Source organism: Neltuma alba, unplaced genomic scaffold (genome assembly GCF_004799145.2).
Source record: "Neltuma alba isolate B1F8T4 unplaced genomic scaffold, ASM479914v2 tig00012116_pilon, whole genome shotgun sequence".
NCBI classification, from domain to species: domain Eukaryota; kingdom Viridiplantae; phylum Streptophyta; class Magnoliopsida; order Fabales; family Fabaceae; genus Neltuma; species Neltuma alba.
This window is the reverse complement of record NW_021636668.1, coordinates 630237-657920: the sequence shown is the minus strand read 5'-3', so window position 1 is coordinate 657920 and position 27684 is coordinate 630237. Positions and strand designations below refer to the sequence as shown.

The 27684-nt window shown below is 35.5% G+C and overlaps 4 protein-coding genes and 2 non-coding genes across 8 annotated transcripts; 5 read left to right on the top strand and 1 right to left on the bottom strand.

The window, feature by feature from the left end:
* Positions 1 to 317: 317 nt before the first annotated feature.
* LOC114722859 (CTD small phosphatase-like protein 2) lies at positions 318 to 13113 on the top strand. The gene is made up of 7 exons (XM_028908979.1): positions 318 to 358; positions 2274 to 2532; positions 3434 to 3570; positions 5491 to 5590; positions 6665 to 7189; positions 8038 to 8375; positions 8983 to 13113. Exons 2-7 carry the CDS (start codon positions 2364 to 2366, stop codon positions 9139 to 9141), a joined length of 1428 nt encoding a protein of 475 aa, XP_028764812.1. The 5' UTR covers positions 318 to 358; positions 2274 to 2363; the 3' UTR covers positions 9142 to 13113.
* A 308-nt stretch (positions 13114 to 13421) lies between these two features.
* Positions 13422 to 15637, bottom strand: LOC114722918 (polygalacturonase). The gene is made up of 4 exons (XM_028909039.1): positions 15194 to 15637; positions 14737 to 15026; positions 14082 to 14308; positions 13422 to 13651 (listed from the first exon to the last, which is right to left on the bottom strand). Exons 1-4 carry the CDS (start codon positions 15635 to 15637, stop codon positions 13431 to 13433), a joined length of 1182 nt encoding a protein of 393 aa, XP_028764872.1. The 3' UTR covers positions 13422 to 13430.
* Positions 15638 to 18513: 2876 nt separating this feature from the next.
* Positions 18514 to 20873, top strand: LOC114722991 (60S ribosomal protein L32-1). 2 transcript variants are annotated; one of them, XM_028909140.1, is made up of 4 exons: positions 18514 to 18532; positions 18732 to 18850; positions 20210 to 20391; positions 20486 to 20873. In XM_028909140.1, exons 2-4 carry the CDS (start codon positions 18761 to 18763, stop codon positions 20613 to 20615), a joined length of 402 nt encoding a protein of 133 aa, XP_028764973.1. In that variant the 5' UTR covers positions 18514 to 18532; positions 18732 to 18760; the 3' UTR covers positions 20616 to 20873. The 2 variants fall into 2 exon arrangements, with proteins under 2 accessions (XP_028764973.1, XP_028764972.1); XM_028909139.1 differs by having other exon boundaries at positions 18527 to 18545.
* LOC114723000 (small nucleolar RNA U31b) lies at positions 19210 to 19290 on the top strand. Its single transcript, XR_003738197.1, has one exon. It is a non-coding gene; the product is annotated as a small nucleolar RNA U31b (small nucleolar RNA).
* On the top strand, positions 19442 to 19519 carry LOC114722999 (small nucleolar RNA Z195/SNORD33/SNORD32 family). Its single transcript, XR_003738196.1, has one exon. It is a non-coding gene; the product is annotated as a small nucleolar RNA Z195/SNORD33/SNORD32 family (small nucleolar RNA).
* A 204-nt stretch (positions 20874 to 21077) lies between the features above and the next one.
* Positions 21078 to 23197, top strand: LOC114722990 (membrane protein PM19L-like). 2 transcript variants are annotated; one of them, XM_028909137.1, is made up of 5 exons: positions 21078 to 21624; positions 22235 to 22370; positions 22444 to 22663; positions 22771 to 22816; positions 22901 to 23197. In XM_028909137.1, exons 1-5 carry the CDS (start codon positions 21622 to 21624, stop codon positions 22982 to 22984), a joined length of 489 nt encoding a protein of 162 aa, XP_028764970.1. In that variant the 5' UTR covers positions 21078 to 21621; the 3' UTR covers positions 22985 to 23197. The 2 variants fall into 2 exon arrangements, with proteins under 2 accessions (XP_028764970.1, XP_028764971.1); XM_028909138.1 differs by lacking the exon at positions 21078 to 21624 and having other exon boundaries at positions 21989 to 22370.
* The last annotated feature ends 4487 nt before the right edge of the window (positions 23198 to 27684 follow it).

Below are 27684 nucleotides of genomic sequence, written 5' to 3'. Positions count from 1 at the left end.
CGCCTCTTGGCACCGGGAGAAAGTGGAGAACACGCGCTATACAAGCAGGTTGACAGTAGCATGTAATTCATCGCCCCGCCAGGAGCTCAAAAAGCTTCTACTTCCCTCCTCTCTTTCCGCGAAGCAGCACGTGTCAGCGCGTCATGCTGGGCTGGTCCCACATACCACGTGGCTCATTCTTACCGGTGGAACCAATTGCCACAGATCCCATCCCAGCCGTCAAAACATCCGATAGACCCCCGAACATTATTTCTGTCTGACTCGTGGAAGTTAAGAGAGAGAAAACGTATACAGAAAGAGAGGGAGGGGGGAGAGAGGAGAGAGGACAGAGGACAGAGGGGGTTCTACTGCCACACAGGTAAGCTAATTTTCCCCGGGAATTTTCACTGTAAATTATGATAATTTTGGGTTTTGTTTAGCTCTTTGCTGATATCATGAGCTGCTGTTTCAATGTTATTTTGGTCTCCTTCCATTTTCCCCCTCCTGTGCGCTTCGCACTGTATGTGTTAGTTATACTGCTGCATAGCCGTAAGTTGCGTTTATTCTTGTTCTTGTCCTTCGTTAAGGGTTTTAAATTTTAATTCATTGGTCGTTTTAACTTTTGCTTTTGATAACTTTTCCTCTCTCCGTTCATCTCTGCCTCAGCCGTGACTTCTGGGTTTTGTGTTGCTTTGCCGTGATAATTTTCATGGTTGACTTCGAAATTCGCCTACTAACTTGAAAATTGTGCTGGTTAAAGAATATGCGTTTTAGGTCGCTTACCACGTCATGACGTAGATAGGTTTCTTCTGCGGACTTTAAGTAGTTCTGTTCTGGAAGGATCAACTGTTTTGGATGGACGCTGAATACTGAGTAGCCTGTCCCTTTTAATACGTTCTGGGTTGTTTTGAACAGATAGTTTTTGCTCGCTCTCTTGATAATGAACCTTAAGGGCGTATGGGAATGGGGATTCCTCTTGGTTTCTTGCGGAATAATAATAGCGAAGGTAAAATCCGTATGTTTCATATATGTCTCTCTAATAAGCTTCCTAGGAATATTACGTCCCTTCTTAACCAGTTATTCCAGAATCTGGGCCGATCCGTTTCCAATTATTATGTGGTCTTAAATTCTCATACTTTTTTCATAAGCCAAAAAAAAAAAAATCTTTCTTACTTTTAACTTCGTTTCAGTATTTTTCAATACACTTTTAACATGCCAAACTACAAGATATATAAAAAATCCCCTTGCAAAAAACATCCTAAAAAGCTCAAAAGAATAGCTATTGCTGGAAAAGTCAGCCAAAGGTAAAGCAATTCGATATTGGTATTGTGACTGCATATTGGGAACTCAGCCGGAGCAATTGTCTTAGTGAACTAAGCCTTCGTACGGAAGTAGCTTGGATGTTTTATGAGGCACTTGTGATTTTTTCTTTCTTTGTATGAAGCTGGTTGCAATTCAGGATCCTTTATAAAATTCTTTATAGTTGCAAAGGTTCTAACTTCAAATTGTAAATATCTTGTACTTGCTTACGGTTCTGCTTTCCCTTTGGTCAAAGCAAAATGAACCTTAAAAGAAAAGAAATGCAGATGCCTTGTCTAAATGAGTACTTGGATTTGTTAAGGATGCTGGCCTCTATGATGCACTGTTAAATCATTCGATTTGTTCAGGAGTATATCAATCAATTCCAATTCATAAAATTTTTGTGATTCTGTCTGAGCAACTTTGTTTGTGGTACCATATCCTTTAACTAGTTTCAACTTGACATGTTTTCTATAATTGCTTACTTTAACTATTGATTTCCTTGTTTCTTGGTAAAACCATGAGTGCCAGTAAGTTGTTTTAGTTTATATACAAACTTTCTTTCTTTTTTGTCCCTTTAAAACTGCAACATGTTTAAGTAATATAGTGCATCCTTTGTAGAGTAATGCTTAATTATTGAATATAATCTTCTTTTATTCACTTAATGCGGGAATAGATAGTCCCCTAGGTCTCTTTATCTTTCATTTATTGGAGCTTATTTGAAAGTTTCTTTAATTGATTCAGAAAATTATTAGTTTGCTATTTTCTTTCCATGCTTTGTCTTGTTTTTGTTATGTTACCTTTAATAGGAGTAGATCTATCTGTGATTTTGATGACCATATTTACTTCAGTTACACATCAATATATGCTCACAACATCTTTTAATGCTGATTCAAAAATTTGGCTTTCGTTTGATGTGACGATTTCTTCATGCATAATTTCTTTCTACATAGTATATGATTTTTTTTTTTTGTAGTCTACTTATTGTGCTGCAGCCTCTGCTGCTAGAATTGTCTACGGGGGTCTTGTTTCCCCACTGATGTGCCCAAGGCAAGGTTGTGTTACCCGTCATAAACATAGAACTAATGCCATCCCTAAAAATGAAGAGCAAAGTGAGCACAATCTGTTTAACAGAAAGAAAGGATCTTCATGTCTCTCCAAAATCAAATGTGATTTCCAAAAAGTCGTGCTCTAAGATCACAATTTCTGCTCAAGTGGCTGAAACAGACACTGCCTTTCATGATTGCCAGGATGGTAAGCAGCCTAACTTGTGAAAGGATTTCTTTCAGTCGCTTTTAGAGATTAGTGCTTCTGCATCAGCTTATTCCCTTTTCATTTTGCTTTTAAGTTTGATATGCAAATTCACTTGAAAGTTTGTGATGATTTTAGATTTTTCATTACTGTAAACAATCGGTGGCTTTTGTAGTTTATGCTTTGTGAAAAATCAAGAATAACTGATGCTCCAACTGATAAAAAGTCATAGAATCTGCATTGCTGATTTACCTTGCTGATGCTCTTTATCTCCAATAAACTAAAACAGAAGAATAATGTATCATAAAAACATCTATGGATTTGTGATTCATGTATTGTTCAGATGACAATGACCACAAATAAAAAAAATATTGAATAAAAAAACTAGAGCAATGTAGGATTGTTCTGATAGCAGAGAACAAAGATTTTAAACCTTATTGGTACCATGTAGAAATTTAGGGTTGGAGCAAGTACATTTAACAGAACTTGGGGGTTGAAGTTGGCCCCAAAAAAAAAAAAAAAGAACTTGGGGGTTGAAGAAAAAAAATCTTGTGTGCTTCAGCACTTTGTACCTTACTTTATTTATATTATGATGATAGAGGTTCACTATTCGAGAAAATAATAAATTCCAAGGCTCCTTGATTATAACTTATTTTTCCTATTACTTTGTAACACTTATCTCAGTATGTGATAGGTCTCAACAATAGTCAACTATGTTTTAAAGTGGACTTTTAGAAATCCATATCATTTGCAGTTGATTTCCTGCTTGACATAATTTATTTGTGTTGCATGCTGGTGTTACTTTCTGTACATGTCATGATCTGCCTTATTCTGAAGCATTGTATTAAAAATTTATAGCGCAATTCCTATAGATTCTTACCATTGACAGTTTTTGTTCTTTTAGTTACCTTAAAGACACAGGTGTCCCCAAAAGACATTGAAGGCACTGTATCCGTTGACAACAAGGAGCATATGCATAAAGAAGATTCTGACATCCACCAGCAATCATTTTCTGCTGGTTCCCCTCCTCTGGGAAGAATGGTAGAGTTTGTATTGACTCTAGATAACATTTGTCTGTTGCGAGTTTTTTTTTTTCCTCCCTTTTTTGTTATTGATACCTTCATACTAGTTACTGTTGTGCTCATGGTAATTTAAATCTGCCATATATAAGGGTGTCTCTACTTTATGGTGACCCTTGATAAACATTGTGCTGAAGTTAGTGCATCTAGATAAACATTGTTTTGGGGGATTCCGGTATGAAAATTTTCTAAAATAAATCAAAGATTTTAGTGTTTCTTACACTATATTTCTACACATCATTACTGTTTACTAAATCTGTACTTTACTGGTGTTTTTGGGAGGCAGATGGATCTTGTGATGCTTTATTTTTTGTGTTCATTCTCTCCTTTTCCTGCCTTGGTTTTTGCTATTAAAGTCTGTTATATCCTGTGATAAGATGCCACTTTGAGACGCACTTCTGTATTTATGGTGACGATATCTGATGGTTATGTTTTATGTGGTCAGCTTGGCTACTCTGCTGACATCTGTGTTGGCTTTTTAATTTTCGGTTAAAGTGCAATTTTAACAACGAAGTTTACACTAAGGGACACTGGGCACCATAATATTCATTTAGGTGCAAAAATATACATGAAGTTGTCAAAAGGGGACATTTAGCACCAAGCCGTTAACGTTCGTTAGTTTACCATCAAAGGGGCCCACGAAATCAGTTTTAATGTGTATTTTTAACAATAAAGTTTACATCAAGGGGCATTAGGTACCATGAAGTTTACTTGGGTGCAAAAATATACATGAACTTTCTAAGAGGAAAAAAATAACAAAATTCTTCAACTCCCATAAGCATCCATTAATTTTATTCTTTTGGATCCCACCAAATGTTATATTTTCTCTCCATCAATTTCTACTTCTAAGTCGATCCATCTTTCTCTCATCATAGTTAACATGCACACTCTCTTTTTTATGTTGTTTTTTCTGTCTTCAAGCCTTTTATATGTATTTACACAAAACAAAGCCTTTCTTTTTAGGATATGAGGTTCATTACTTACACCTAGGTACTACCTCTAGTCCTTAATATAGGATACAATAGACTAATTTGAGGAAATTAAAAAAATTAAATAAATTACTTTAAAGTATTATATTTATCGTTTTTCTCCAAATTAATTTGCTTGGCTTATAAACTATTTTTGCAATTGTTTTACTTATTTAATTTTTTTTTTTAATTTGTCCATTATACTAAGGAGAAGAGGAAGTAGGAATGAGTAGAGAGAAAAAGTGATATTTAGTGGAACCCAATAAAATAAAATTAATGGATGTTTATGGGAGTTGGAGAATTTTGTTTTTGTTTTTCCTTTTAGAAAGGTCATATATATTTTTGCACCTAAATAAACTTTATGGTACCTAATACCCTTTGATGTAAACTTTGATGTTAAAAATGCATCTTAAAACTAACTTCGTGGGCCCTGCTAACAGTAAATTAACGGACATTAACGGTGTGGTGCCAGATGCCCCCTTTTGATAACTTGATGTATATTTTTGCACCTAAATAAACTTTATGTTGTCCAGTGCCCTTTAGGGTAAACTTTGTTGTTAAAATGGCACCTTAACCCTTTAATTTTTTGCCAACTCAGTGTTGGGTTTGTACCAGCAACATTCTCTGGTAAAATAAAGTTTTGCAATGAATATGTTTTGTCTCTCATTCTGATTTTTGGTATGAATGCGCATTAATTTTAATTCTTAATAGTATCTCTCAATGCATGATTTCCTACTTTTATGGATAAGATGCCTCACCATATTTTAACACGGGGTTATTAGGAAACTGTTGCATATGTGTTTTATTGTTTCAGATGCCGTGCTGGCAGTCATGCTGGTGCTGCGTAGACTCTTAAGGATTAGGATTAAATGCTTTTTAGTGGATTACTGACAGAATTCTTCGTCTTTTCCCAGGAATCAAATGACTTATGTACAGCAAACTTGGAAACGATTTTTTCTCCTGCTTTTGAGCCCATTGAGGCTCACTCTGAGCGCTATGCTGACAGTGATGCAGGTATAACTGATGTTACTGTACACAGAACACAAAATTTCCCGTCCTAGACTCAATGCACCAGGAGTGAACTGCTCTTATGCTTTTCTACACAAAGTCCTAAAGAGCTTGATTGATGATAAGCTTTATTACTCAGCAGAGATAATTGTTTCAAAAAATATCCGTGATTATCTTCACTTGTCTTTCTACATATTTTTAAGCTCTGCAAGAGTTAAATTCTTTCATTTGATGGTGGCTTTGTGAGGCTTTTTTTTTTTTTTTTTGCCTATATATATATATATTTTCAGCTGGAAGAGAATACTTTCATATTTTGTGATTTTTCATTTATAAAAAATTGAATAAATTATGAAGACGCATATTTGGCACTTTCACTCTTCTGCTTATTTCCGCTGAATAGCATCTTTGTCATATAGGATCCATCCCATAAAAATGTATTTCTTGTGGAGATATATCTGTAGCCATGTCCTGCATCACATATTGCTAGTTGCTTGCGTTCTTTCTCATTTACTGTTATGAATTAGGACTATTTTTCGTGAGATTTAAGTTTGTCTTAGTGGCAGGGCCCTGTCTTGTTTTTTTTACTACTAGGAAGTGGGATCAATGATCAAGAGGTGTAACTTTTGCTGCTTTTCCATGTACCACACTTATTCTGCTTATTTACTTTAAGGAGAATGTATATAGACCATATTTAATAAGCATGGGACTCGTGGCAAATTAAACTTTCTTCAACTACTGTGAAACATTTGAAAGCCATAGTCCCCGAAAATCTGGGCATTGATCTGTATGAAATGTAGATCATAAATCAGTAAACCATGTGAATGGTTGACAAAGTTCAGAGAGTGGATAATCAATTAACTATGTATTGATTTAATTAACCACTTCCCAGTTAGTTATTCCCAATTTAGAAATATTTATACGTCAAATTTTTAAGTTGTAGCTCTCTTATTTTTTTCTTTGGCAAAGCCTACTTTTTTTAGCTACGTGTTAACTTATTACATGCTTAATATGGAGTCTTTTTTATTATTTTTTAACTGTCTGAGTGTTTTTATTCATTGCCTGAAAACTCCCATTCTCTAGTTGAGAGCATTACTTATGGTGACATGAGAGGACTAGAAGCTGATGAGGATGAAGATGGAAGAATCAGATGTGGCTATGAAACATGTGATGTGTCTGACTTCTACATTTCTGACATGATCATGACAAGCTTACCCATGGATGGAGATGCTTTTGCTGGTGATACCAGCTGCATATCTGATTATAAATCTGCAGAATCAACCATGTTTGATGCAGCTGACCGGTACATGGTCCTCCCTGCTCTAGAAGATGATGCTAAAATTGAGAGTACTTCCAATATCACATCATGTGAAGAAGCCATAATGGTTCAAGAAAATGTTAGCCTCTATTCAGCAATAGGGCAGATAAGATCCTGCAACCAGGGTTCTGATCTTATAATTGACTCTGATAAGGCTGAATGCTTTGATCCACAGTCATTTATCAAGAATCTACCAGAACTCTCTGACATAGAATCGGATAATCAACATGCTGTAACATCAAAGGCATCTCAGAGAAGAAAATCAGTAACTCTTGTGCTTGATCTAGATGGTAAGAAACTGTGTATGTTTCTTGTGATTATTGATAATATTATACTTTTTAAATATAGAGTTCATCTGAGTTTGACATCAATGAGGGTTGGAAAAGTAAAAGAATCATCATCATCAATGCTCCCCTATGGTCCAGGGAGCTGCTTAGGAGAGAAGAAAAATAAAATAAAATCTGGCCACAATTAGGGAGATTTGGTCAGTATTAAAGAGAGAATCAAGTGTGTGTTGGTTTAACAAAGAATATTTATCATTGATGCATCCTTCGAGTGATTTTGGCAAGTCATCATGGGAGAAAATTTTGGGAATGTGCATACTTCTTCAAATCTTCTGATATAAGAAAAGGTGCCGGCTGATGCAGAAAGTACACTTCTGCCTAATATATTTTTTTACTCTTCCTCTCCTCAGTTTTATCCTCTCTACTGCCATTATACATTTTTCAACAATGAGTAAAGATACAAGGAAAGTGCATATGGCCGCTATTGGTTTTCTTGTGCATACGAAATTTAAAGTCACAAGACAACTGAGTTAGGTGATAGTTCAGCATAGTTTTTTTTTTTTTTTGGGGGGGGGGGGCTTCAGATAGCTCAGCATATGCATTTAAATCAGCCAGTTGGCTGGGCTCACTATTTTTTCCCCCCGGTAAACCCTATAAAAATGTGCATGGATGTATATTGGACTGAGAGTTCAGTCTGGTAATTGAAGTGGCTTTTTAGATGATCTCTCTGAGGTTAACATTCATTTGTCACACTCCAATTCTTTCTCTCTTTCTTGATAATCATTTTTCTTTCTATGAAATATTTACATTGGTAGCACCTATTCACCCTAGCCATCATACTTTTATATATGCAGAGACTCTTGTTCATTCTACATTAGAACATTGTGATAATGCGGATTTCACCTTTACCGTCTTCTTCAATATGAAAGATTACACAGTATATGTAAGGAAGAGGCCATACCTCCACACATTCTTGGAGAGGGTAGCAGAGATGTTTGAAGTAGTTATTTTTACTGCCAGTCAAAGCATTTATGCAAAACAACTGCTTGACGTATTGGATCCTGATGGGAAACTTATTTCTCACCGGGTATACCGTGAGTCTTGCATTTTTTCAGATGGTAATTACACCAAGGATCTGACAATTTTAGGTGTTGATCTCGCAAAAGTTGCCATAATTGATAATTCCCCTCAGGTACAGACAGAACCTCCTCCTCTATTTTGATGGTTTGCTTAACCGTCTTTCTTTTATTAGTTTTGTTCTATACTTCTAAGTGCTTTAATTTCTGATAAAGTCATTGAATTTTATCCATTGTATTTTCTTTCTTTCTTTTTTCCCTTTTTGAATACTTCGTGCTCTTTTAAGAGTTGATAAATTTTTTCAAAGCTTGGGCCATGTCAATCATTTTGTTAAGTGACTAAGGATATGCTTGCTGGGGGGTGTTCAATTGATTAAAATGGAACAAAAAACTCATGGCTGAGTTACATCAAATCTATTATGACCTTCACTGATTTGTTTCTTTTTTGTGCCAATGTTGCATGCGCTTAATCGATTCTAAAATTTCATGCTTAGCTCAAACTAGCATGAGAGATTTATCGTGAGTAATCCATAAGTAAGCCTAGATGAGAACTAGCATTTAACTTGGCCTAAAGACTAATAGAACCAAAAACATGTATGTGATTCCTTCGATTTAGTCAATCATAACATTTTAACCCTGAATGTCATTGTCTAGCCTAGGAGTAGGAAGTGGAGAAATTATATTTCTGGTTATTAATTATTGCTCTCCTGTCATAAACTACAGGTTTTCCGCTTGCAAGTGAATAATGGAATTCCTATAAAGAGTTGGTTTGATGATCCATCTGATTGTGCACTGATGTCATTACTTCCCTTTCTAGAGACACTGGCTGATGCAGATGATGTCCGTCCAATTATTGCGGAGAAATTTGGTAACAAAGAATAAGGTTTCTCACTAGAGCACAATTTGCGGCTTCTCCTTTTTCTAATAATATTTCAATGAAAATTTGTCCTCTAATTAGAATATAAGGTATCCTTCTGCTTTAGCTCTTGAGGTGAATTAACTATATAATAAACTATCAGTTATCTTATTGTTGAGTCCAAGTATGGTTCCGTTTTCCTCTCAGTTGACGGCTCCATGGAGTGCTTTGTTTCTCTTACGAGGTAGTCGCAGCATCTGTCTCTCATTTCTCTCTTAATCCCTAGTTCTTGTACAGTTGAAGTGTTTATTATTCTCTGAGGGTGTACATGAAACATTTTTAGATTAAGGAGTATATAGCTGGTAAAATTACATAGTTTCATTTATGATTTCATGAGATAGGCCTATTAAATTTCATGAATGCTGGCTAGAAACGGAAATATATAATTGATTTCTGTCTTTGGATCATTGTTGCTAGTAAACTGCTTCAGTTTTCCGTTTTTTTCCCCCCTGTACATGCGCTGCTAGGATTGTGGTTAAAACACTGTCTTGTGGATTTTAGGTGGCATGTGAAGCAAAGCAAGGCTGGAATTTAGTTCATAAAAACTTCCAGGACATGTTGCTCCTGGACTAAAAGACGCTTAGCAAAATCAAAGAGCCCAGAATAAGCTGAAGTCTGAAATTTTAATTACTAGAATTGACAAATTGCGTAGTAATTATTGAAAGGAGGCTCTGCATTAGTCTATTAGATGATAATTAGTCATCATGTGTCTGCTAAAACAGTGCACAGAAATTTATGGACATTGATATGAAACTTCGATATGCTTGTGAGAGTAAGTGAATGACAAATAATATAATAGTGAGACTAATTATGATGAGAATAATATCAAATAACTGAAGTTTAAGTTACATTTGTAAAAAAATTGATGGTAAATGCTATCATATTAGCTGCAAAACATTCGTTCTACCCAAATGTGTCCACCAAAGTGTGTTTACATTACAAAGTATATAGCTTATCTTCCTTGTGCTAACTATGCAAGAAAGATTTAGCTTCAAACTATCATCTACATTCCAATATAGTATGAGAAATGTGAACGACTTGTTATCAAAGAACATCTGTGTTCTCCTTCTTAACTTTCCTATGAATATGGTTATTTACAATACATGTTCAAGCTGTGGTCTCTGTTTGTTTGGAATTTGAGTCCTCTCTGGAGTTAGTCCCGTAGATGTCTCTGTTCTTACATTCAGCATGCCACTGGTGACTGGTGAGAGTTTTGCAATCATACAAATTATTCAAGAATGATGCGGAATTAATGATTTACAAAGCGAGCATTAGTATTTACATGAGAGGACGTGTTACAACTGTAAAATCCACTCCCAAGCTTTCATATCACATGCTTTCTTGAAAATCCAGAGCTTCAGAACCAAATTCAGTTGTTGAATGGTTATTTTGATCATCAGAAAATATATTAGATATACCTAGAAAAGTAGTACCAGTATGGATATGTTTATTGGATGTGACGCGATTGGATATGATAGATATAATAATCTTTAAAATTTGAAGATATAGGTACGAGAAATATTATTCAACAATGTAACACATGAAATACTAAGCAACATCATAGAAAATTGAGTTCCGGACAAGCATTTCAGATCTAAAATAAATGTGTCCAAAACAAGATGCTAATGAAAAACAAAACAAATGAAATTATAGGCTTCAATTCAACTTAAATAAGGTTCATTTCCATTTACATCATTAAGGTTCTTTGTAAGCTCTTGTGCAGTTTTAGAGCATTTCAAAATTGTCCAATGCATTTTGATAACGTCCTAAAACATATCCCACAAGAAAGACTGTGATATAGGTGTTAAAAGTATGTTGTGTGTATTGGGGAATGTGGCATACGTGTCATATTAGAGACATACCCGACATTGGTTCATCTTTTCTGGAATACCATTGTATCAACAAAATGTGTTTACTTGATATAGTTGGTAATTAGACATAAAGCTGGACAACAACTTGTTTACTTGCTATAATGATTTTCTGAATCGACTTCCAAGAAGCATTAACTTACCAAAGCAAAATGATTCTAGGAAAGAGTACATTTTGAGAAAGGTTGCAACATATAGTTGAGAGGAATGATTGATAAACCTTCGTGGGAGAGTGGTTATAATATCTGTCATCGTTTTTTGTAGATGGGATGACATGTTCAAATGGTAGAGGTTTATATTTTGAAGGATATATATTCGCCATTTAGTAGTCACGCATGATTATGCTCTCTACAATGTCAATAATTTCTGTAAGAATCAGACGGGATATTTCTTATCATGACATGTGGTGAATGTAGTGACATGAAATTTATAATTTCTTTATGTGCTAAGATTTGAGTTCATCAACTAATAAGGTCAGTCATGCATCCAAGAGGCCTTTCCTTTTCACTTTGGTCAGGGAATGCGTCCTATGTCAGCTAGCAGAATGGCACGCGAGTCATTGCTGAAGTTTGGCTTGGTGAAATAATGCCAGTCTCCTATTCTGTATTGATATCCAAGGAAACTGTGACAGCATTTATGAGATGTTTTGTATCATTCTTACACCGGTTTTCTTCTTCTTCTATGGGTTATTTGAACTTTGTTAATTAGCTTTGTTTATGTTTCCATAATTCTAAGAATGCTATCTAACACTGCAATACTGGCATAAAAACATGTGAAAAATGAAAAAGGTCATCTTGAAATTTACATCTGTAAAGCTCAAACATGCCGCTGAATGTCAAATAGATCAACGGCTTGTTAACTAGGGCTATCTTGTCTGCTTTTTCCCCTGATACATGCCTGCGACTGGGGTTTATATGAATCAAGACCTTAATGTAAGAGGGCAAAAGGATGGTTCATATAGGTAGAAATAATGTTCTCATAAATATCTTAAAATATTATACATTTGGCTGTGCTGATATGCTAAAGTGGCCCGTAGTGACCTTAATAGTCCTTGAAGATAGTGATTAGGTGACAGCAATTTATATTATTCATCAGGACAGCCATTTGGTGGTGTCTATAAGAGATATCAAAATTTGAGTGAATTTCCTGGTTAGAAACAGGTTTGGTTCAATGGTTTGAAATTGATTAAATCTATTCTCATATGTGCTGTAAGGGTTGGGCTGACCGTTGGAGGTTGAGGTAAAACACAATTACCCTGAGAAAGCATAGGCCTCAGAATTTTTCCAAAAGATGATATCCCCTTCATCAGAATCTCTACATCTCTTGTTTTTTGTTTTTGGGTGAATCAGGAGGATTAAATTAACACGCAAGAAGTAAATTGACTGGTAAGTAGCTAATTAGCTGTGCTTCAACACTATATGCTCTAGCCATGTAGTGTCTTGATGATGCAGTTCCTTCTGGGATGCGACTGAGAAATGCGGCTGCGAAAGTTGAGTAGGGGATCATTTAAACTACTCAAGCTCTCTTTTTTCTTTAGATTCAGTATCTGACTATCACTTCTTTGATGATGTCTGCTATTGGCAATCCGCATGTACTTTCATAATTTTGCATCCATTCTCTGCAGGTCTCTGAAGGAAAATTAATATAATATTAACCTTAATGGCAATCTTTTAGGTAAGTAAATTTTGTTCACATCTTACTGGTTAGAAGCTTCGTAGGTATAGGCCTTATTTGTCTTCGGGGAGATTTTAAGTGCAATTTATTAGTACTGATATTTTTTCAGTTCAGTGTTGTATGATTGATGTGTTTGGAGGTTTGTTAATATTTGAAAGTTTTATTAGAGAATCTAAACAAACATGTAAGAAAATTTTCCGGAGTTTTCTCCTTTTCATTGCCCAGGTGGCGGGGGAGCCTTTGTAAATTAGAATCTGAAATGTTGGTGGGAGAGCCTTGTAAAGATAGAATCTAAAACGTTAGATTTTTTCATCTTATGGTCCTCCCTTTTTCTTTATTGTTTGTTCAGCGATATATTATTTTATTTGTCTGCTATGGATCTTCTAGGTTCATGAATTGTGTGATGCCTATATTTCATTTTTCCAACTGTCTTTTTTTCGTCTTTATCTGTCTTGATGTTCCATATTAGTCCCTTCTGTCAATGTAAATGATTCAGATTGTCCAACGGTGGAGTTTTGATGATTACAAATGATTTCACAGCTTCCTTTATTTATGTAAAAAGCACACAAGTAGATTCCAAGGTTTAATGATAAAGCTCTAGCCATCCTTGACTAGATATATTTAATATAACACTGATGAATAAAATACAGCAACACAATATTTTTAACAAACAAGATTCCAGAAGATTTTTTTTTTTTTTTCAGATATGACTTTCAAAAGCAACTTTTTGGGATGACATAACCGCTGGCAGTTCCGGCAGCATTTCTACACAATGAGGTCTCTAATCCATGAGCATAAGTGAGCTTTATGTCTCGCAGTGTGATTCCTTCACATGGAGTGCTTGCGCTGCAATCCAAGTTGATTGCCATTTTACTCCTTGATGTCCCCTTTATATCTTCGTACCTCACGCTGCTTATCTTCACTCCTGAATTCTGTTGTTGCAATTATTTCCCAGTTAAATGAAAATTCAGAATCTTTTGTAATGGCTTTGTACCCTGGAGAGTTACGAAGAGTAGTTGCATCCATGGATGGGTTATCGAAAGCACAGAAGATGTCGAGAAAATAGGATCATTTGTGGCCAAAAGCATTTTTTACACGTTAAACCCAAGAAATGCCAAGAAAAACTAAAGATTCAGGTACAGATGTGGGAAGCATTGTTGTCGAGCTCTTTCCTAGGACTTACCAAAAAAAAGTATTCAAGTTGGCCAAAATTTGATGACATCTACGATTGGAACGTTATTAAAACGTTAAGCATGTGCATTCACTGTTCATGTAAATCAAATATAAGCCTAACAATAAATACGAAATGGTTTTTTAAATCCCCTTTTGTTGAGAAGAAGAAGAAGAAGAAAGGTTGACCTGATGATGATGGCAAGAAGGGGCTCCAGGGCAGTATCTCTGATCAATAATGATGGGATTGAAGACATTGTGCATGATGAGGTTTCTAAAAACTATGTCTCTTGTGAATCCATTGCTTGGTTGTGCCCTTGACTTTATTCTAACCCCATTATCTGTTTTTGTGAATGTAGAACTCGTCACTGTCACGTTCTCAACCCCTTCCTCCTTCTCATAGTTCCCCAAACTCCCTATGCTGTCACAGACACACAAATGATCCATAAAACTCATTCATGCTCAACGCCCCTTTAAGATGAGAAAGAAGATCGTATTTTACATCACTTTAACAAGTATGAAGATGCCAAGTGACTCGATGCTTGTTTTTCTTAAGCAAAGTTGAGATGAAGTCTCTAAGTATAGAAAAATAAAAAAAGAAAACTATCATTGAGGATCTTACATGCATGTGATATGACTCAACTCTACAACTAGTAATAATGTGTTTGGATTGGTGTTTTGTCAACTCGTATGCACGCTAGTTTTGTCAGCTTGCATCACCTAGGTCGTAGGTTGTGACAAGTTAACCTTTATTCTTAATTCAACTCAATTCAATTTGAATTAGTTAGAATCTTATATGACTTTGGGTGATCGATTAATGTATTCCAAATAAATAGATTGTGATTATACCTAATGCCATGACCAGGGCCACAAGCAATGTGGTCAATCCAGAGATGGGTAGAGCCCTGGTTGATGGAAATACAATCATCCCCTGTTTCGATAATGGCATCGCTGATGGTGACTCCTGTTGAAAACTGAACGTTGATTCCATCAGTGTTGGGGCTTCTGCTTGGTGCTCTTATATTTACCTTCTCTATTTTTACATTCTCGCAGTGATCAATGGCCATGTGCATTGTTTGGCTATTCAATGAACTTATTCCACTCACCACCACATTTCTCGCCCAACTAAACGATATTGACTGCATTTTTGTCACAAACATGCATATCATCGATTGACTATGACAATACAAACTTTTTTTTTTTTTTGGCTGGCAACAACACAAGTTAATTATATATCAGTTGTTACAAATATAAGCTCGGGTGCCTACACCATATATGTACTTGCATGCAATGTTAGTAGGCTTACCCTTGCTCCGGTAGGACAATTGTTCTGAGCTTTTCTGCAAGCCCAGTAAGAAGAGCCTCTTGCATCGAGAGCGCCTTCTCCATAGACAGAAACACCATCAAGCTTTCTGAACAATATCCAATACCCAGAATTCCCTAATGACCAATAATCACTTGGAGCAACAATAGTCCCGTCAATTCTCAACTTGACCTTCTTCTTGCATGGACCATGGAACGTCACTTGTTTCACCAGAAACCTCCCCTGTGGCACGTAAATTGTTGCTTCCTCTGCTGATTCGCATGCCGATGACCATGCCTTTAGAAACGGACTCGTGGAGTCCGACTTGCCGTCCGATTTGGCCCCGAAGCTCTCTACATTGATATATGAAGAAGATGAGCTTTGAAAGAGGAAGAGGAGGAGGAAGAAGAAGAAGATAAAGTGGTTTGGGTTAGTAGTTATGGCCATTATTGTGAAAAGGTTGAGTAGGAAAAGCGATGGAAATTAATTTCATTTGCTTTGGAACTTGCGAGTGGCTTGGGGAGACAAGTTTTTGGGGCGTATTTATTGGCTATCACATGGTTTTATGTTCAAAAGAAGTTAATTATATGTGAAGTTAATGAGTAAGTTGCTTAATTCTCTTGTATATTGTCTAGTCTTTCAGGGTTGTAATTCATATGCATGCATGCTGCCTTTGCCGCTTTCTCAGGACATTGTCTTTTATGCATCGTTCTGTGATTTATTTTTAGAGTGAAGTCTACGAAATCTCATTATTTTTTTTTTGGTCAAAATCAAGATTGGGTAAATTTTCATAGAAATAAAACGTAAAGTTCATTTTTAAAAAAATTATATAATTGTACAATTTTCCCTTTGGTTTTTTTAGAAAAATATATTTTGAAAATAATTTCTATGATTTCTATAAAATCTAACATATATTTATATAATTTTGAGAGATTTGTATTGATCTTGAAAATAGAAGAGCAATATGTTAGATTTGGCAAATTCGGAGGTTAAATTATAGTTGAGTTTAATTAAAAAGGAAAGCCTTAACAACAATAACTTATATTCGTCGGAAGATGAATCTACTCAAATCTTTTATGCTATTGAAGAATCAAATGTTTCCGTTGTTGTGGTGTTCTCTAATTGATATGCTAACCAAAACATGAAAGCATTTATGGCAACATGGGATTTAAACTTAACTATCTTGAAAATCATTTAATTTAGACATTAATAATATACTAATAATGACATATACTAAATTGTCGATGAATCCAAAGGTGACACAGAAATGTCCCCTCACCTGGTTGCTGATTTTTTTTTTTTTAAAGTTAGTATGTAATCATACGAGTAAAAAATATTACCTCCGGTACTAATTATAAGAGCTAATTGACTAGTTTGAGGAGATTAAAGAAATAAGTTAAGTTAGTTATTTGTAATAAATAAGTATTGTCTTTCTTAAAATATCTTTACCAATCAAATACATTGGTTAGAGCTACTATTGTTAGAAAGATTACCTTGGAAAAAAATGCATAAATATAAGAGACAAAGTAGATTGTGGTATTATATTTAGAGCCAAAATAAAAGTGAAACAAGGTTTTATATTAAAGACCGGAGGTAGTATGTTACAAAAAGATATGTTACATACATATATATGGCATAAAATTTATATAGACAAATGAGCTAATCTTTCCCTAATATCTACCTCCGAATAGTCTAATATTAGATCGATCCGTACTACTTTTTTGACCTTGGCTCCGTAGTGCTGAAGCATATGAATTTACGTGAACAAAGCACATCATTTAATTAATTTCTGTTTAATTACGTGACGTTATCAATTACTACTACAAAAAATTCACTGTTACTAATTATTTAATCAATACTTAGCATCCACGTCCCCCCTTTAAACATTAAATGTGAACCATGGTTTGCGACGTTTGCCAATTGTAAGGGGAAAAAAAGAATAGTTGTTTCTTCTGTGAACCTTAATTTTCGACACCGGAGAAATTCTTTGCCATACTACGAAATAATATAATACTACTATAGAGTTTTAAGTAAAGATGGATGAAATCCTTGTAAATCTGTCTTCAAGGTAAAAGATATTATTCCTATAAGATTCTTATTTTAGAAAATACAATTTTTTTAAATGTATCATTTTATGCATGTCTCTGGTAGTAAATGCAGTATCTATTGATTTTTTTTTTGGCCTCAATCTATTGATTTTTTCTATTGTAACCTTATTTATAATCTCAACAGAGTGTTTACGGATACAGTATGGTTACTTTTTGGTAATTATAAATCAGTGAAAAAATTTGGATTAATTTATTTATATCCATTACGTCAAGTTTTTCAATAACACATGAATATGTTTTTTTTTAAATTTTATGTGAGTTTATAATTAAATGCCATTAAATATTACTCCTTCGGTCTTTAATATATGATCCAATTTTTGAGTTGGTTTTGGTCCTAAATACAATACTCATTTCTTATATTTATCAATTTTTTCTAAATTACCTTATGGATACTCCCTCAATCATAATCAAGTAGAAGAGGGAAAGGGGTATTAAGAAAGATGATTATAGTGTTTCAGAAAAAATGTACTACCTCCGGTCCTAATTATAAGACCCAGTTGACTAATTTGAGGAGATCAAGGAAAGAAGTTAAGTTAGTTATTTGTAATAAATAAGTGTTGTCTTTCTTAAAATATCCTTACTAATTAACTATATTAGCTAGAACTATAATTATTAGAAGGACTACCTTGGGAAAAAATGCATAAATATGAGAGACAAAATGGATTGGGGTCTTATATTTAGAACCAAAATAAAAGTCAAACAGGGTCTTATATTAAGGATCGGAGGTAGTATCATTTTTCTTACAATTAACTAACTTACCTAGTTTCCTTAATCTAATCAAATTATTTAAATTGGTCTTATATTAAGGACCTAAAAAGTAATACCTAAAAAATAATATATATACATGTGTTATTGGAGAATTTGATATAATGAATATGATGGCACTTGTAACAAAATAGTGTCATGTTGCTGGTTAAAAAAAAAAAAATACAGTGTCATGTTCCCCCTAATTAGGCGGCGGAAAAAAGGTGCTCCTATTACATAATGTTGGGCTTAATTTGCTGGCCCAAATTGTTGCGCCTTATTGGTGATCTGTTACGAGCATAGTTGGGTTGGATTTGCAAACAGACTGGGACTGGAATAACCCAAACCTGGAACTACCGGATCCAAAAGTGCCTGCAAAGCTTGCGCGAGTCAAAAAAACCAAAATAAAACCCTAGAACTCAGGGCTCTTATAAAGTTATAAACCTGTACGAGGCTCAAAGGACGAACCTGGCGGCAAGGGGGATTAGCTGTAAGTGTCTCAGGTATCTGGTGTCCCTGACTCTACACATTCATCGCACTGTCTCAAATGTTGAATATTTTTTGGATAGCAACCTTGATTGTGATCTTTTCTAAGTTTTAGAGTAATGAGTTTGCACTAGAAAATTTCCTGTTTTTTTATATCGAGCAGTCCAGCCTCAAAGGCATTTCTTTTTGTTTGTTTGTTATAGTGCCATATTGAAGAACCAGGTAAGCGAAAATGGCCGTGCCGTTGCTTTCAAAGAAGATCGTGAAGAAGCGGGTCAAGAAGTTTAAGAGGCCACAGAGCGACCGCAAGATCTCTGTGAAGGTATTTAACCTGACGACGTTTGTATAAACATTTAACATTTAATTTTTTAATGTCCTGGTTGGCTCTCCGATTTGACGATCTACTGCGCTAGGTGTTGGTTGTTATTCTGGTTTCAGTTCGAACGTGTGGGGTTTTGACCGGTTTAATATCTTATTATGAACTAATGGATTTTTCTTCTTTTTTTTGCCTTTTGGGATGTCTGTCGTTTCATCGCACCATGTCAGTTGTTGCAAATTGGTTGTGTTTCGTTTTGTTTAGAATGCATTACAATGAGCCAAACTTCCTCTGCTTCAATTACCGAGTTACATGCTTTACAATCAGTTGCATATGGAGAAGGAGGACCCATTTGAGCCCAGATAGGATATGATGATAATTTTTGTCGCCCCAGTCTTAATTTGCATCATTTGATGCAAGATGGTGACTGACATTGTATCTGATCCCAGCATCTTGTAGTTCAGACGATGAGAAGGTCGTTTTTTCTTTCACATGGATAAATAAGGAATGTGCTCATCTGTAATTTTCTACGTCCTTTCGTGAAGCGATCTATGCTCTTTAATCTATTTACAAGCTTCTAACTATACTTCACTACGGCTGAGAGATGATGATGTTTATCCATCAATTCTGCAATAGAATGATGATTTTTTGACATGCACTACCATCTGATCTCTGTTGTATATTTTGATAGCTTTATATGTGTTAGCTTCATGCAATAGAATGATGATGTAAACTCTTTAATTATTACGACGGTTATTTGATTACCTTGCAAAACATCACCATCTTTCTGCCGAAGTTGGGTGTTAGGGTTTCTGCTTGACTTGTGCCTTTGATAAATGTTAGTTGAAGTTATAGTTATTGTGTATCTGATTGCTTTTATGTATCCCTGGTTGGCTTTTCTAATCTTTTCTGCAGTGAATCATGAGAACTTTGTATTGTATATCTTGTTTATATTTTTTCTTCTGATGTGGTGTGTGTGTAATCATGTGTTGAATACTTTAATGTATATTTGCCCGTGGTATCTGATGTCCAGAATCTGTTTCTGTAGCTGGACATTTCGTTTGAAGGGCATATAGAAATATCATACAGGTCTTGCGACACAGTTGGCTTGCTTTTCATATAGGCCTTCTGTTACTATCTCCCTGTTGACATTTTAAATCAATTCATACTCTGTTTTGTGCATCTTCCATCTGGAAAAGCAGTTTCTTTCTATCCAAATTGCTTTGCTGCACTTACTAATAGTTTGAATTTAGGAAAGCATGTACAAATGGCTTTAGGAAAGCCTTTTGCCAATATTCTAAGTTCTGACTTAACTTCGTAATTGATTGTCTTTGTGGTAATTGTATTCTTGTATGTTCACTGCAGGAAAACTGGCGCCGGCCCAAGGGTATAGATTCCCGTGTCAGGAGGAAGTTCAAGGGATGTACTTTAATGCCAAATATTGGCTATGGCTCAGACAAGAAGACTAGACACTATCTCCCAAATGGTTTCAAGAAATTTGTTGTGAACAATGTCAAAGAGCTTGAACTTCTCATGATGCATAACAGGTGAACTGATTCATCTTGACTTTATTGATCCTGAGCCCACTGTATTGATGGCCATCAGAACGTGCACTGATGCCCCTATTTTCTGTTATTTCAGGACATACTGTGCTGAGATTGCTCACAATATTTCCACGAGGAAGAGAAAGGAGATAGTCGAGAGAGCTGCCCAGCTTGATGTTGTTGTTACTAACAAGACAGCCAGACTACGCAGCCAGGAGGATGAGTAATCTGGATGACTTTCAAAGTCACTTGTGTTTTGTAGCCGAGTTTTTTTTGTTGACTTCATTGTCGTGGTGATAGATTTTTGGTCAAAATTTAGTTTTGCTAATATTTGTAGCATGTTTTTCATTATGAAATTCGGCTCGTTCAATGGCCGTTTTAACTTTAATATTTTTCATCTATTGATCTGGATCCCTAGTTTTCCAACTTTCCAGTGATCTGTGTTTTTGCACCGCAAATGCTTAATCAATTTTTCTTCTTTCTAATTGAACTGAAGCTTTTTCCTGCGTGAAATTGTACACTATACAAGTAACGATGAATATGGTGGATGTCGTATCATTGACAACCTCGGATGTCATATCTTTTTCTGTCTACTATTATATAGATGGTTTAGATTTGATATTTTTATAAAATCATTATTATAATCTTGCATAAACAGGAGAGAGGATGGACATCTTTTTTTTTTTCAAAAGAAAAATCTGAGTTATCTATTTTTTGATTCAATGATAAAAACGAGGCTTTGAGAAAAAATGAGGGAAGGATTTTGAGAGGACCTGGATTAGCTTTCCAGTCCTAAAAAGGTTTAAGCTGACATACATCATACATGTGAAACTGAAATGTTTATATACAAGCCTTCGTTTTCAGCTACACTTGTTGCTCAGCACAAGCATTTGAATCCATTATGAGCATTTTATCAATGGGATTGAATTTAACAAGAGGTTAATTATAACATGGCAGATTTAGATTTGAATTCCTAAGCATAATGGTCTCCGATAGATTTATATCTGTCTCGTATCTCGTTTCTTGATAAAATTGCAGTCTTATATTTTTTAAAAAATTAAAAGCCTAGCCCACGGAAACATAAAATACGAACACAAACACTTGTGCTAATTTCTCCCTTTATTGTTTTATTACTGCATCAACAGATTTTGAGTCCGCCTTTTGCAGCGGAATGAATCTCCTAACTCGCAAGATAACTTGGATCAAGTGCGGAAGACATCCTTTCTTATAAAAATGGTAACTTTTTGTCAAAATTGCTTTTTATTGTACCTGGGAAATATTATTCCGTATGTAGAATACGAATCTCTGCAATATGAACACTTGCGTCTCGTAGACGATTCAAGATCACTAAAATTAATACTTTAGCTTCAACCTTTCAATTCTGTAATTTAACAAGAAAAGAATTTTAATCCTGAGAATTTTGGTCTAGTTTAAATACATAACACCATAGCATCATATAAACTTTTTAAGACGAAATGGGACCACAGTGGAAGAGTCCACAAGGGGCAAAGAATATGGCTTGCCTCGAAGAAGGAACAAGTACGAAACTGAACAAGGTATTATACATAGAACAATCTATAAAATATGGGGCAAGAAAGAATCAGGCATATTTGGTCATGCCTTGAAGCTGAAGCACGAACATTCATCTTCTTTACAACCCTGCATTTAGTCTTTTGAACTAGCAGTCTTAGCAAGAAAAGAACCCAAAGTTTCCACCCAATTCTCGTATGTATTTATACATATTTAAGAACCCTTCCTTACACCCTCCTCGATCAGAAGAAACTTTCCTTCATTTCTTTCTAGGTTTCTGAAACCTCCTTCCTCTTTCTGCTTTCCCAATCCCCAGAGTACAGAGATGGCCAACGAGCAAATGAAACCCATTGCCACTCTGCTTCTGGCCCTCAACTTCTGCATGTACGTCGTCGTTTTGGGCATTGGCGGATGGGCCATGAACAGAGCAATAGATCATGGCTTCATTATAGGTACCATTGTCTCTCAGACACTTTCATGTTCCTATGTTAGCATCTTCTTATGTCGTACTGGTGAGAATTGCAGGTCAAGGATTTGCGCTTCCAGCTCATTTTTCACCCATATACTTCCCAATGGGGAACGCAGCCACTGGGTTCTTCGTGACATTTGCTTTGATTGCTGGGGTTGTTGGAGTTGCTTCTGCAATCGCTGGATTCAATCATGTCCGTTCATGGACTCCTGACAGCTTGCCATCTGCTGCCTCTGTTGCTGCCATTGCTTGGACTCTCACACTCCTTGCCATGGGGTAATAATCCATCATTATCCACCTACCATTTCTCTGAATTCCAAAGTTTCTGTCTTTTTTGTATGATCGTTATTATATTTGATCTGACAAGCGAACGATTTGTACAGCTTTGCCTGGAAAGAGATTGAGCTTCATATCAGAAATGCCAACCTGGTAAGACATAAACAGATTGTGACTTTTCATCGTTCACAGTTGTTGTTCGAGCTAAGTTGAGCTTTGGGATGTTTAATTTTGCAGAGAACAATGGAAGCATTCTTGATTATACTGTCAGCCACACAGCTTTTCTACATAGCAGCTATTCATGGGGCGTCCAGGAGATGAAGCGACAGATGTTGAGAGATGAGTCTTACCAGATTGGAGCTTGTGTGATCTCTGTTGTGTTGCGTTATGTTTTGATTTTTATTGTTTTATTTCTGCTGTAATTTTTTATTCTTTTTTTCCCAAGCCTTTCTATTTTGTGTGTAATTTTCGTGATTGGATTTGTATAAATCAATATTACATTACATATTTCTAATTAAAGTAGAGTTTCCCCTCCTCACCTGTATAATTTCTTTTTATATTTCTTCCTTAAAATATCCTTTTCCCCCCATATACTCTCTCTCTCTCCCCCCCACGATATTTTTAACAGTTTGATAAAAAATTGTTAAGCACTGAACAATATGAAGAGACCAGGGAAATTGGGCCCAACAATAAGCTGAGTCCAATAATGGAAAAGCTTTTATGCATTATGGATAAAGCCCAATAGCTGCAGATCAAACTACTAAATTTTAAAGACTCATATACCCCGGTCCAGATTGCTGGTTGTTACGGTGGTGCATCCCTCAGGGACAGTCCATAATTTGAGGAAAAATTAAATTTAAGACAATCGAATGTATAAATATTATAAAATTCAATAAGATGATATGTCCATAAAATAAAAGTTGCATGAATTAACCAGGCGTAGCTAGTATGCTTAAAAATTAAATTGTAAAACAACAAGTCTTATTTCATTAACTAAGGTCAATTACAGAAATCACACTATCTCGTATATCAACAACTAAATTTTTAATAAAATTATTAAGGATTCTATTTTATTTAAATTCTTTCTTGAAAAAAATATCATATTAAAAATCAAACCAGCCTATAATTTTCTCTTTACCGGTAAGTTGCAGGTCAGAGACAGCATATGGAGGACTATTTGGAGGTGGAATGTTCCAGAGAAGATTAAATCTTTCTTTTGGCTCTTTTGTCATGAAAGAACACATACAAAAAAATTGAGAGTGAATAGGGGACTTGGAATGTCAGCAAACTATCCTCTTGGATGTCAACAAGAAGAAGAATCAATGCATCTGGTACGAGACTGTTTCAACACCATTGAAAGGTGGAGGTCAATGGTGGCACCGGATAAATGGAACACCTTCATGTCATTGCAAGGATGTGAATGGGTTAATTGGAACTTGACCCATGAGGTAAGCATGTCTCACACAAAGAAGATTAAATGGCAGATCTATTTTGGCTATATCTGTTGGGATATCTAGACCTCAAGGTGTAGCAAGATCTTTGATGAGGTAGATCCTAATGATCACCGAAATGCCAATCAAAGTTTCTTTCGAGCTTGTATGGACCAAGATACAATATGAAGGTGTGATTTCTACCAACTACACCCTAGCACTATTGATGGACACAAGAATGAATCTACCTCTACAAAGCTGCTAGTAGATGGCTCAGTACTAGTCGATGGTAGAAGTGGTTGCGGCGGAGTCATTAGGGACCAAGATGATAAATGGATTTGTAGTTTCACTTGTCGCCTTATTGTTGTTCCCCACGCTATTGCTAAGCTCATTGGTTACATTCATAGGCTAAATCTTCGCTGGTCAAAGGGATTGAGAAATGTTTACCTTTACACTGACTGTATTGAAGCCCTTTCTCTAGCCACCAGAGGTTGCGAAAGCGACCATCCTTATAGCGATCTTTTTTCCTTTTTTTTTTTAGACTGAAATATTATGCTTATATATATAACAACAAAAGTCACAGCAAGGTTAACCAATACCCTGCTTACAATGTTTAGCATCAGAGTACAACATGCACAAAAAAGGGAATGCGAGATTTAATTCCCAACCTAAAGGGTGCATCCCCTTGTAGCCTGCTTTGGCCAGCCAATTTGCTGCCAAATTACAAGATCCAGGAGCAAAAGTGAGGGACAAGGAATGGTCAGTACTAAACAGCAATCTTAAATCTTCAACTAATCTTGTAGCTTACCATTTACGACAACGGTTCTGGCCTATCACAGCTTTTACTAATGGCCGGCAATCAGATTCAAAACCATGTGTCCCAAGTCTCGGTCTTTTACCTTAAAAGCTGCTTCATGTAGGGCTTGTGCTTCTGCATGGAATGCTGAAGACACCACACAAGGTTTGTAGTGGATATCCACCACTTGCCCATTTGAATTGCGCAGGATGTAACCAGTTCCACCTCTACCATTATCTGCATTGAACGCACCATCAGTATTCATTTTCAGAGATTCAAAATTTGGAGGAGTCCAATGGTTGACAGGAGCAGCTTGATCAATATTTATATTATTGCAATTAAATAGATTCTTAGCATTCCAAAACTCATGTACACTATTAGATGCAGAATTAATGAACCAAACAATATTAGGGGCTTTGAAAGCAAATACTTCATTGCATCTAGTTTTCCATATATACCAGCATAAATAACCAACGAGGGATTGAGCTAATTCATCCTGCTTTAGGTTTTTTAACATTTGGAACAACCAATGCTCAAAAAAAGTCACATTCAAATCATGTACTATTAAAGAGAGGGGAGAAGCAAACCACACTGATAAATCCTAATTTTATATTGATTTTTCATATCTTATTTGGGATTTTTATCAAGTAAATTGGGCTTAATTGCATTTATTATGATTAATTTGGATTAATGGTGATTGGATGAAAATATTGCTAAAAAGAGCAAAAATATCATATTTTTATGATTTAGTTTAACTGATTGATTTTTTTTTTGAAAAACATATGATATTGTATTATCTTAGATTTTGTTATAGAAAATTTGGGAGATATTGCAAGGTTTGAATTTAGGGTTGCATCATCATCGCCTTCTGGAGGAAGAAAAGGACGGAACAGTGGCGGCAAGGCTTGAGAATATACACCTTCGTGTATATATAGATATGTCCGCAGGGAGAGAAGAACACGCCACACCTATCCACGATTATCATCATCTCATGGATTCCACCCCCCATTCACAACACACATGCTACCTCCACTCACCATCACCCACAATCATCGTCATCCTAATTCACCTACCCCAACCCATATACGCACACGTGATCACCTTCCCCTGTCCTCATCGTCTTCAACGTGGAAAGAGGAGCTGGAAGCAGAGACGCTGAGACGGAGACAGAATTGAGATAGTGAGTTGCCGAGCTTAAGCATCGTCGATCTCCACTCCTTCCTATCACCGTGAATTACATATAATCATCCCCATCGATCACCTTCATCATCAACGCCACCCTCCTCTGCATTCATCCATGGCTGCCGTGAGCATGAAATCTGTGCTAACAGTCTTCAACATCATGCGTGGCTAATTTCATCAAGCTTCTTGAAGATGGAGGATTGGGTTTGAGCTTCAGAGTTAATTAAGGGAGTGCTTCTGTTTTAATTCTTTTAATTTAATTGAGTAATGGATTTTCTGAGTTAGAATTGATATTATTTAATTAAATTTTCTGAGATTACTAGTTGTAATTCTTAGTTTAGAATTGAATTTTTGTGATTGGGATTGGATTTTGCAATTTGAGATTTACATTTATATCCAGTTTGGAGTTCTATATGATTATGTTATTCTTTCATAGTTTGGATGAATGTTATAATTATATAGTACTTATTAAATATCTCAAGTTGAGTGTTCTTTACATTAAAAACCGAATTGCATTGATCTAATCCTAATTGCACACTAATCAGTTTTCAATGGTAATTTTAATTGATGGTTGTAGCTAGAGTTTTTAGGACATCTATTAATTAAGATTACTTGACTTAATCAGTGATTAAGGTTTTGATTTTAAATTAGTGAACAAAAGAACTCCCAGCTCATTTTGAGTAAGGATAACCCAATTTTCATTTTCTAAGAAGCATTATCTCATACCTCCTTAAAATCCAAAATTTTCATTTGCTACTTTTTAATTAATTTTCTTTGAATTTCAATTTCAAATTATCTTTTCAATTTTTTAATAAAAATAAAAAAAGAATTTTTTCAATTTATTTTGCAAAGTAGTTTTTAAATTTAAAAAAAAAACCTTTTTAATCACAATTTTGATTTTTAGTTAATTTAGGACCTAGTTAATTTCTGGCTCCAATAAGAGAATAACTTTGGTTTGCATCACCTGCTGCATTCTAAATATAATTTGACCTAAGGCAACATTGAGGATCAAATTTGGCACCGTTGCTGGGGAGCCATAGGCTTCTTCGTTAGCTCTATTCCCAATCACAAAGGAGCAAACAATGTTCTATAGTTTCTGGATAAGAATCACAATGGGCACAAAATGGTGTCACCCCACAATGCCTTTTCTAAAGTGCTGCTTTAGTTGGGAGAGCTTTGGAGTAAGCTCTCCAAAGAAAATGTTTCACTTTTGGTTGCACCTTTAGGGACCATATCATTTGCCAAAAATCCTTGTCAAGAAGTTGTGAGGTGCCAGGCCCCATTCCCAATTTCTGCAGCTCTAATTGTTGCAGGCAATGATACTCTTAACAGAATATTTGCCACTTGCATTTCTAAACCAAATCAGATTATCCCACATACAAAAATGAGGTAAGTCAATAGCAGAAATAGAATCTTTAACCTGTTTAGGAAGAATAAGGGTATCCAAGCACCATTTACCATCCACAATAAGGTTAGAAACAGTTAAATTTTTCAAATCATCAGGCACATTTGTGATAGGTAGACAAAAATCTATCAAGGAAGGAACCCAAGGATCTTCCCACACATTAATAAACTCATCGTCACTAACCTGCCACATGACATTATCTTTTAAC

Bases quoted from the DNA above. Each gene is read 5' to 3' on its own strand.
- LOC114722991 (XM_028909140.1), top strand. From the start codon at position 18,761: ATGGCCGTGCCGTTGCTTTCAAAGAAGATCGTGAAGAAGCGGGTCAAG. The intron at 18,851-20,209 runs GTATTTAACCTG...TGTTCACTGCAG, and splicing joins ACCGCAAGATCTCTGTGAAG to GAAAACTGGCGCCGGCCCAA. The intron at 20,392-20,485 runs GTGAACTGATTC...CTGTTATTTCAG, and splicing joins CTTCTCATGATGCATAACAG to GACATACTGTGCTGAGATTG.
- LOC114722859 (XM_028908979.1), top strand. From the start codon at position 2,364: ATGCCATCCCTAAAAATGAAGAGCAAAGTGAGCACAATCTGTTTAACA. The intron at 3,571-5,490 runs GTAGAGTTTGTA...GTCTTTTCCCAG, and splicing joins CCCCTCCTCTGGGAAGAATG to GAATCAAATGACTTATGTAC. The intron at 8,376-8,982 runs GTACAGACAGAA...CATAAACTACAG, and splicing joins TAATTGATAATTCCCCTCAG to GTTTTCCGCTTGCAAGTGAA.
- LOC114722990 (XM_028909137.1), top strand. The intron at 22,664-22,770 runs GTAATAATCCAT...CGATTTGTACAG, and splicing joins CTCACACTCCTTGCCATGGG to CTTTGCCTGGAAAGAGATTG. The intron at 22,817-22,900 runs GTAAGACATAAA...TTAATTTTGCAG, and splicing joins ATATCAGAAATGCCAACCTG to AGAACAATGGAAGCATTCTT.
- LOC114722918 (XM_028909039.1), bottom strand. From the start codon at position 15,637: ATGGCCATAACTACTAACCCAAACCACTTTATCTTCTTCTTCTTCCTC. The intron at 15,027-15,193 runs GTAAGCCTACTA...ACAAAAATGCAG, and splicing joins ATTGTCCTACCGGAGCAAGG to TCAATATCGTTTAGTTGGGC. The intron at 13,652-14,081 runs ATCAGGTCAACC...AATTGCAACAAC, and splicing joins AGCCCCTTCTTGCCATCATC to AGAATTCAGGAGTGAAGATA.